We start from the raw sequence: 10,276 nt of genomic DNA, 5'->3' as shown, positions 1-10,276 counted from the left end.
ACGCAATCTTCCTATGAAGCTTTTAGCATTTACAACAGAACACGTGGGACAAGATCACGGGCTTGAAATATTTTCATGCTAGCTGAAAAACATTCCAGCGTAAACAAAATACATGATAGATTAGAGAAGATACTGTGTAACAAATGTGCAGTACAAAATTAGAACTGGTAAAAAGTATATATAAACAGCAGATAAGTAGAAAACATATTTGCAGTAAAGAATTCGCTGTGTTAAATGCTGTTTTCTGTGCATGGGTGAACACTGCGCCCATCTTCGGCCATATCCTGAAGCAAGATGGCTTTGTCTTCTACACGAACATTAGCAATGCATCCAGTGTATGAGTTCTTATATTTTTGGCCAGTCAACGCAGCGACGTCTTTACCACCACCTAAATGGAAGAAGTATTTATATTAAATTTATTTAAACAAACCTTTTATTACCTTACTTGTCAAAGCACCGTTCCACTGAATTTCATACACTGGATTTCATTCACTGGATAGCCCCAAATGCTCTATCGAGTCACACGCTGCCTTTTACGATGTTTTCAAATCAGCTAATAAGACTCCACAAAAACTAAACACCTCATTCCCCACTCTCTCAAATTAAAGAACTGTTTAAAAAACGTCTTCTGGCCTCCTTATGAGAGCCTCTTTTCAAAAAGGGATTCAAAACGTTGCCAGCCTCTTTTAGAAACTTTCACTTACTCGGCTTTCTCTCCCTTCTTTTGCAGTGTCACCATTTTTTACAGTGCTTCAATCTTATTTTGTTGATCACAATTCTCGCTAAAAAGAAGTGACGGTAGCAGTTAGCCAAATCTCAATCATTTGAAACTGTCCCTTTCCTCTTCTTTTTTCAAAACCTGCGTCCCGTCTTTGCAGGATTTGACATTTCAGCAGATAATTTCATTATGATAATGTCCCTTATTCACTTAGCTCTTTCTTCTGAATTTTTCTAGCACCAGCCCGTGGTAATTAACATATATCTTTACTTTAATTTTTTTAAAACGACCCTTTCAATGAAAAACCAACTGGATTAGCAAAACATTCAATAAAATCTACAAAGTCTATGAACAATACATGAACGAGAAGTTGAGGTAAATGGATTTAGCGAAAAGAGCACCCTACAATTTGTTGAAAATTTACTTAACGACAGTTTTTAAACATAGTAATGCCTGCCTACTACGACGAAGGACTTTAAAATTTCCGGGAAATGATTTTATTCGTTTACTGCTTACCAAAGAACATCGGTGCTTCTATATCCAGATTGGTGTTGATTCCACGTGACTTAGTATGTGCCATATGTTTTCCATCGATGAAAAGAGTTGCATTTCTAGCAGACCTAAGAAGAGACGATATTTACTTTACAAAAATTTTGAGCCTGTTGCTTTCATAACTTAGGGGCCATGGAGCTGAGGGCTGCAGCCCTATGAGCTAGAGCTAAAAAGATTGTCAAAATTGACATCAGCCCCAAGTTCATGCAACTCGCTACCCTGGGCATTATTTTTTAATTTTAATTTTTGCGGCTCTGGTACCCAGGGTAGCAACTCGCATGTCTATGGATAGTTTCCAGTTTAAAACTCAACATGTACAAACAGCATAAGTCCTAAGCATGCAAGTCATCCCTCTCGACGTGAATGAAGAAACGAACGGAGAAGGTGCATTTTGACAAGCATTTGATTTCAAACGATTGCTTCCTTTTTATTTATATTGTTTTGTCGTTTTTAAGCTTATATAAGAATTTTATTGTATTGAAAGTTTGCTTCTTTGCATAATTACGTTATTAGGTTTGGAGCAAACCGTCTCGTTGACTTCACTGATGAGAGACAAAAATTTTAAAGAAGGTTTTTTGAAAGATTATTCGTGATAATTTATACGAATGGATAAAGCATGGGTGGTCTAAAGAAATCGATTTATAAGCTTGATGTTTAGTTTTGATCTTGATTAAACTGAAGAACTGAGTTAGAAAAACTAAACATAGAAGCATGCTAAAGTCACTCGTAAGAACTTGGTTGTAACTGTTTGTTCAGCATGTATGGTACCAAACAGGTAATTATGGTACCAACTTTAGTCAACTGGATTATTTCTGCGAGCAACCTCGGTGTTTTGATTTTGGTCAGTCAATTAAGAACCTGATTATATTTGAAATGCATATTATGTATGAGAACAGGAGAGTAATGTATGTTATTCTGACAAACAAAATTAATTAAAAGCCGTAAGTCAGGTAAATTCGCTTGGATATCTGGTGAAAGCAAAACGCTTAAAATAAATCAAATGTTTCTGCAAATAGCAATCAATCAACTGTCTGTTCTTTGTCATTTTGTGCCACCAGGGTTTTTAGATTTGGGATGTGGCAGACATCTAAAACTGGAATAGGTTAGAAAATCCACGAAAATCATTAATCAAACTAAATGCGCCAGACTGGATAAGCAGCATTACATTAGTTGACCAGTTCCTGGAGCCAAGAAAAACGTCCGAGAGAAAATGCTCACCTTGGAATAAAGACGCAATGCACTCTACATGTAGCTGTAGAGTGTTTATTTTGAGCTCGCTGGGTTTCAAGTTGAAGTTGTACCAGTGGCTTTAAATTAATAGCCCCCCTCGTGGGCGTAGCCTTAGCTAAAGGTTTAGGGGGGGGGGGGTTCATTTAGATAAAGCTTCTCGAATAGCGTCTGAAATGCAATAAAGTTCCAGATAGGTAGGGGGAGGGAGGGGGGGGGGGGCAATGGCCTTCTCGGCCATTTTGTCTTCAACAACTATGGCATTTTTCTTCAGCGCAACCACTGCAGTCATCATAAGAACTGCAGACAAGAAAACTAGTGATTTAGAAATGACTTTTTGTACTGCACTAACAAACATTGCTAATTTGCCACTTGCCACTATAATGGATGTTTTAGGTTCACATTGTACGGTCACTTCAAAACTTTTTTAGAGAAACAAAGTATTTAAAAGCAGAAATAAAAAATATATTGTTTTGCTTCCATTTTCTTAAAAGACTATATTCCAATGCATACATGGAGTGGTAGGAAGTTGAAAGAAATGCAAGGATGCAGAAAAGGCTCTGTTAACAATCTTCAAAATCGAAACCTTTTTCAGTCCTCTAAAATCATATAGGCTTTTAAAACGGTTTTAAAGTTTATTACTCATCACTGTTCCCATGCTATTATCCTAACCTTCAACAGGCAAACTTCATTACAAATTGGGCTCTTTACATATGCCAGTTTGTAAAAGACAAATTTTATGCTTTGCTGAGAAAAATATTGAATTTTTCTTTAGTCAGTTATAGACGAAAAACATATTTTAACTCATTTCTAATGCTTACCTAGAGATTTTGACTGTATGCCAGCTATTATCATTCAATGGTGTCTTTGTCAGTATCACGGCTAATCCACTTCCAAGCTCGTAGCTAAAAAAAAGAAATATTCTGTTGATCAACTCCATCTTATAGTAACAAAACCGCCAGGGACGCTGGGGTGCAGCCACATCCAAGGCCCATCCCTTCCATTTGCATCAATAGTCGCTTTATTCCATGCTAAAGTTTATCAATCACCCTTTAACATTAACAGAAGAATCGCTTGGAAAGTGACACCAAGTATTTCTGCCAAAGTGACTGCAATTTGCGAAATTCCAGACAATGCAAGAAATTGTGGGAATATTTTCTATCCGTCTTGTTTATTTCTAATTTATGCATTTCAAGATGGGTTTTTAAGTCTGTTGGTCTTTAAAAATGAAGATAAAATGGAAATAAATTATGAGAAAATGATTATAAATTAAAAATGTTTCTATGAGAACCTGACTTCAAGGAATCCACTTTTCAATCCAATACTTAAAAAATCTGGGCTCTTCCCATTTGAAGCATCATTTTGCTGAAATATGAATTAGCAAAAAGACGTTAAAATAAAAGTGGAGATGCTAGTGAAAATTTAAATATAATTAACTTTCATTGGACAGAACGTTACTGAATTTCCTTATAATGAGTGCCAAATCAATGGTTTTTTCCTTCCACTATTCCGACAACCAGGTAAAAATATATCATGGTGGATTTTGCCCAGGGTCTTGTCTAGAATTTATTCGAATTTTTGAATGGTTTCACACGAAGTTATTAGGACAGGCATTTTCAACTTGCAATAAATTAAGACGGGCTACATGCGATCAAGTTTAAAATCTAGAAGCATCAGAGAGCCTTTTTTGTTCTTTTTTCGTCAAATCCTTCCAGAAAAGAAGTTGTTTAACTTTATGCTAATAAGTCGTCTGGATTTAACTTTACAGTGAGCTAAATGATGGGATCATAGGATGCAAATATAGAATTAAGTCATTGCAATGTAGTTAAACTGAGGGCTTTCTTGTCGTACAAAATAGTAGTCAAACATTCATAAAGAAACAGCAAAGCATTTTTTAATATAATTTGCAACCAGCCATTAGCACCTGCCGATATCATAAAATAATTTACGTAAATCTTAACTACATTGATTCAATTAGTTCGAGTTTACATCTCTTCTGATGAATTTTTCCATTTTGAACAGAGCTTTTAATTGAAACACCATAATATATGTAAGCTCGTAATAATATTCCATGGTGATTTCAAATCGTATAGACTCCACTGTTAATTAGCACTGGCAAAAGATTTCATTTAAAGAATTAAAGCTTCTCTAGCAATTATGAAAACATTTAGAACTGTAATTAGTAGATTAGAGTTTCTCTTTGATGTAGACACGTCACAGCTGGACATTGAATGACTGCCTACCTAAATTATACAACGCTAATGAAACAGTTGGCCAAAAAAAGTCCAATTATTTTTTATAGTAATAAAATGACGGACGTTGTAGAGATAATTGTCTGATTTTATAGAGATGAGAAGGATGGCAAAAATCTATCTTCACTAAACGTTTTGCAAAATCATTGTTCTTTACTTTTAAGCTCGAGGTCCTGAAATTTCTAATCTCTCTTCAACTCAAAGAGAAATTCTTACTCGATATGATCTCTATGCTTTCAGTTAAAAGTTATTAGCAAGTCTGCATTTTCAAAAAAATTTTTACTTAGGAGCAATACCAGTATTAGTAGTCCACAGCAATATCATTTGTTTATATCAGAGCTACTTGAAGATTGTAGCAGTATCGCATCTTTATTACTGACCAATACGTAGTTCGTAGCAATATCAACTTTTTACTACAGAACACCATTCAATAGTCTCACACAAAAATATGTAGGGGGTAGAATGGATGGGTGGTTAAGTAGATCATTAAGAAAGAAAATTTTTTAGAGGACCAAGGACAGAGGCCTGTGGAGCTGCACAGGTAACATATAGAACGTTGAAGTAGACATATGTCAAGAAACCCACTATTTTTTTAACTAAAATCTAATATTGAACCTCCTTAGACAATTCAACAGCTTCCATGATGCTAAAACTTCAGATAGGGGTATCGTAGTTAAATTGATATACCGAACATTTAGAACTGATTGACTTTTCTCTTATGGTGATATTTTGTTTAGATTAATGGTTACCTCTCCAAACCAGAATAACAGTCCATTGTCACCCTTTGTTCTGATATCGAACTGCAATGATGTCAGCTCAATGGTTCTAGAATATAGAGTTCAAATGGTACAAGCTTTAGCTCGATAATAGCAGGATGTTTTATATTGCAATTTGAGGGAAATACCCCTTTTTAACGCTTTTCAAGTAAATATTAGGATATGTTATACAACATCATACAGGTTTCCTACACCAAAAACCATTCTTCAGTTGGAAAAGAAATCTTGAAAAGTAAGGTGCCTGGAAATCTATGGTAGTAAGTTGATAGTAATATCATATTGTGAGAGAATATTTGAACCACACTAAGATTATACCAGTGGGCGTAAGAATTAGAAATACGTGACTCTAGACAAGGATAAAAATCAATCAAAAAGGATTTAACATCGAACAACTATTTTGAAAACTGTTAACATAGCTTAGTTTTTGCTTCCTGTTAAATGCAAATAACAAGACATAGGAATCACCAACTTTAATCGTTTGAAGAAGCAGGGTCAGGGCACCAAGAGTGAGGACTCCGTAATCAGCTAGAAGTAGCCAAAAACCTGTTTTTGGTCACATATATATACATTGGAAACAAATGATAATAAAAGACATTTAAGAAGGAAAAAAATCTAGAAAATACAACATACAACATACCTTAAAATGTGGCGTGGAAATTTCAGATACCCATCACCCTTAAAAAGAGCTTCATTTCCAATCTTAATGGCTGAATAAAGAGATGAAGGAAAGCTATTTTCAGTGGTAAAATAAAGTTAGCATTTTTCATATTTCATGCATCAGTGGCTGTACAGGTAAAAGACTTCGGTTCTCGCTTTTCTATCAATTATCATAAAATACAGTAGTTTTCCTTCGAATACAATAATGCAAAAGAACAGCTATTTCACCCGTGAAAAATTGACATTTTCTATCTGCTTGGTTGAAAAGAATGCTAAATTCATGATTTCCGAACCACAAGCTAGGCATTGTAAGCATTCATCAGCAATCCATAACGGAATATTCTACAGAAACGAATTGAAAAACCGAAGTAAATTTTTTCAATTGAAAATAAAAGCAAGTAGCAATGAGTAAATAAATATTTTCGGCTTTATATATCGAGGTGCTTTGAATAGAATCTTGAATTTTTCATTGTATAAGATGCTCCCTGCCCTCCCCCACCCCCGTGGCTGGAATTTGACACCCACCTCAAATCAAATTTGAGTAGTTTAAAACTTTACTAAGCCCCCTTTCTAAGGCTTTTTCAAAAACCATACAGTGAGGGGCTTAAAAGTGAGGTTGACTTCATAGAGAGGAGGCTTATACATGCTCCTTAGGATTCATGCCACTGATCCAAAGTATTTAGAAGGCGCATAAAAGGTTCACTCTTCAAATGAATACCAAAAAGGCATTGTAATTTATGAATTAGGAAAATAGCCGACGCACTGAAATAGCATATGAGGCTCAATGATAACGCAGTTAAGAACACAAATTAAGAATTATACTTCCCAAATATTATAGTATATATCACTGGGAAAGCTAAATAGAAATGAGGGGCTTGTTTATTTCTATTTCCAAGCAATAGGCTTATTAGAAAATGGGGGCTTATTTTTTCTGCTTCAAAATGGGAGGTTCGTCAGGAGAGAAGGGCTTAAGAGGAAAGGGGGCTTAATACAGAGTTTACAGTATAGTGTAAGCTATAAATATCTATCAGTTACCTTTCTCGCAACCTTTTCCCGTAAAACCAAGCTTGCATTGGCAAGTGGGACTGCCATTCATACGAATACAGGAAGCACCATTTTTGCAGCCATCTACTTTTCCACAACGCTTTGTAAACGATTCACAGTGTTTGCCATAAAAACCAGCTGGGCAAACACATTTGTATGTGGCAGCACTCACAACCTGTAGACGGAGTGCTTTAGATTCAAATTTATCTCTTTTAGAAAATTTACTATGTTCCGTCTAGCATAGTCTTTGAAAGAGCAAGAGCTGAGCAGAGAATTTTCGACTCATATTCGATTATACTAAGAAATTGCTTTCAACTTATTTTTTGACGAGGCTATGGCTACAATGCTTGCCAAAAGTGCTTGGAACACCCAGCAATTGGCGTTGGGTTCCCAATATTTTTATCTTTTTACCCGAGTTCTGCTATTCCCGCCCATTTACCCCTGAACAATGTCGATGCATAAAAAATTACAAGTCAAAAGAAAAAAGTACTCCCTAATCTCGTTCTTTCTTTTATCGTAAACCAACATTGTTCAAAAAGGAAGAGGGAGATGACTGAATTTGACCTTGAAAACTGACATTACAGGGCCTCCGACGAAGGAGCCTTGGCCCCCCACTTTTTTGCAGAACAATAGAGTTTTTTCAAAAATCCTTTTTATGGGTTTTAAATTTTCCCTTGGCCCCCCCCCCCCACTTTTCAACCTTTGTCGGAGCCCATGCATTAGTGTTCCAAAGCCTTCTAGGTATTTTAGCCATTTGCATATCTAATGGGAGCTAAATATCAACATTGAAATGCTGTTTTTTTCAATACAAACTAACAGATACCTAACGGTTGTATCTTTGTACCATGTTTAAAGGAGATTGGGGTTCTTCAAGTATCCAAACTACCCAAAAAATATTTTAATATTGTGAAATGAATAACAAAAAAACATTTGCAATCCATTAGGTTTGCTTTTAAATTTATGTTAAAATATTAGCATTGAAATATTCACTCGTTAGATATAACTCAAGTAAAAAGATTAAAGATAGACTGCAAGCATAAAGACTGCAAAAATTGATAGCTAGAGCCCACGCTCAAAGACATCAACCATAAAAGTAGGTTCTACCAACCATAAAAAATAGGGACTTAGTTGGAGCCGTCAAATAATCTGAGGATTATCTTGTAAAGAAATTGAGAGTAGGACCTCTGTTGAACGAGGATCGGGGAAAGTACGATGTTAATTTGTCTCGATAGTATTTCTCAAAGTTAATATTACCGAATATTTAATTTTTGAAATATTCTGCCATACAAAATATTTATCCTCGTGCATGATGACACATACTAGAAATGACAAAAGGTGCTATTTACCTTGCATTTTGCATCGTTTCTGCAATGCGATGGGGTGCACGGTGTCAAGGTCCCAAGACAGTCCATTACCTCATGATTTGAGATAAATTCAGTCACCAAGTCAATTTTCCTGTCATTGATATGAAGATCTTGAATGCATCCATCGAAACCTTGATAAGAAAGCCATGTCTTGTTGAACGTGTATCTTTCACTTGCATTTAATCCTCCTACAAACAGCAATGGTCCAAGATTCAATGCAATGGAGTAACCAGGTGATGAGCCTTTGACAGCCGTCATTCCATTGACTGCAATGGATCCATATCTTTGGTACCGTTCAATTTCTATGGTGTTCCAATTGTTTAGCGACACTACCTCATGGTGCCTGATGACGGCTGCACCAGATCCACTGTTGAATTCAAACTGTACATAGCCATTGATAAGACGAATCAAAACGTAATCGTTTTCTGATTTCAAAGGGGCAAGGCCCCCATTAAAAAGCAGCAAGCCATCTCTCAATCTTGGCATAAATTTGATGAAAATATGCAAGTCCTCCCAGGCTCCTTTTATACCAGGAAACGTCATAAAAGAATGATTTGTGAATGATGGCGACATTATCGTGGCTCCTGCAAGTTAGTAAAACTTCACAGCAAAAAGGTAGAAAATATCGATAAAGAAAGTATGACCAAAATGGTTGAAGTGGAGAAAAAATCCAGAAAATGCATCTTCCAAGTCATAAACAAGTCACTTCAATAGTTAAACTGAAAATTTATACTTGATTGTAAAACTTTAAATGGAACAGCTCTTAAAATGCCCTTGGTAAACTTTTCATCGAATGAGCATTAAAAACTTCTCATGTTAAATTTCGATCATTAGGAAATATGTCTGAAGAACCAAACTGAAAATTTTTAAGGAATTAGTAAATAGCTGCCCTCATAAATATCATAGTATCGATGATAAATTCAGACTAAAGTTTGCTATTTGGGTGCCAGCGCCCACCTGGAATGCCCATCTGTATTGAATACGTCATTTGAACAACTTCCTTAGGCCCATTTAGTACGGACATGAATCTAGATTGACTCAGCCCTACTTTATATTGGAACCATAGCTTTTAGAGCCCTAAAAGTCTTAGTGCTGAATAAATTCAGTAATGCCAGACTGCTTCTGTTTCTGTGTTTATGAATTTTTAAAGACACTTATTTGATTGCAAAATGCAAAATAGATGGATTTTGGCTTTGGAGTTTTAAATCACGATAATAACGGCCTAATTCGCCTGCTATAACAAATCGATCAGTCATAATTTAGCACCTGGCTCCAGTTATAAATTAGCGATTATCGTACATTTAAAGCTTAGAACAGAATTAGCTTTGTCTTTACAGAAAGTGGGAGGGCTTATACTGAAGAATTTTGTAGAACATTTCAGCACTGTGCTCTATAAACGCCTTATGAATTAATGCTTCTTGAGCTTTGAGATTTCTCAGCTGAAAAGCTGACATGTTTTCGATGGCAACTAGGAACATTAAATTTGAGATCGAAGCTCAAAGCATTTGACAAAGTTTGAGCCAAACTTAACATTTTACATGATGTAGACCTAGCTACTTATGCTTAGATAAATGAGATGCACAGTGATAAATGATTTCCAATGTATCTATTTGTAAAATACAGTTGATATCTTGGAAAGCATCTGATAAAGTTTTGGCAATAACTCATTAAAAGTTTTTTAGGTAA

General features: G+C 35.5%; 1 protein-coding gene across 1 annotated transcript in view; it reads right to left on the bottom strand.

The window, feature by feature from the left end:
• Positions 1–54: 54 nt before the first annotated feature.
• Positions 55–10,276, bottom strand: part of LOC135688483 (basement membrane-specific heparan sulfate proteoglycan core protein) — a 93,287-nt gene continuing 83,065 nt past the window's right edge. The window contains exons 26-33 of the mRNA XM_065205349.2: positions 8,573–9,174; positions 7,218–7,401; positions 6,163–6,232; positions 5,499–5,574; positions 3,789–3,862; positions 3,319–3,402; positions 1,235–1,338; positions 55–388 (exon numbers count right to left, since the gene is read on the bottom strand). Coding sequence (XP_065061421.2) covers positions 231–388; positions 1,235–1,338; positions 3,319–3,402; positions 3,789–3,862; positions 5,499–5,574; positions 6,163–6,232; positions 7,218–7,401; positions 8,573–9,174 — 1,352 coding nt within the window. The 3' untranslated portion in view covers positions 55–230. The remainder of the gene's footprint in view (positions 389–1,234; positions 1,339–3,318; positions 3,403–3,788; positions 3,863–5,498; positions 5,575–6,162; positions 6,233–7,217; positions 7,402–8,572; positions 9,175–10,276) is intronic.

The sequence above is a fragment of the Rhopilema esculentum genome, unplaced genomic scaffold (assembly GCF_057945365.1).
Source record: "Rhopilema esculentum isolate cy_ngs unplaced genomic scaffold, ASM5794536v1 HiC_scaffold_36, whole genome shotgun sequence".
Classification (NCBI taxonomy): Eukaryota; Metazoa; Cnidaria; class Scyphozoa; order Rhizostomeae; family Rhizostomatidae; genus Rhopilema; species Rhopilema esculentum.
This window is presented reverse-complemented; position numbering and strand designations above follow the sequence as displayed.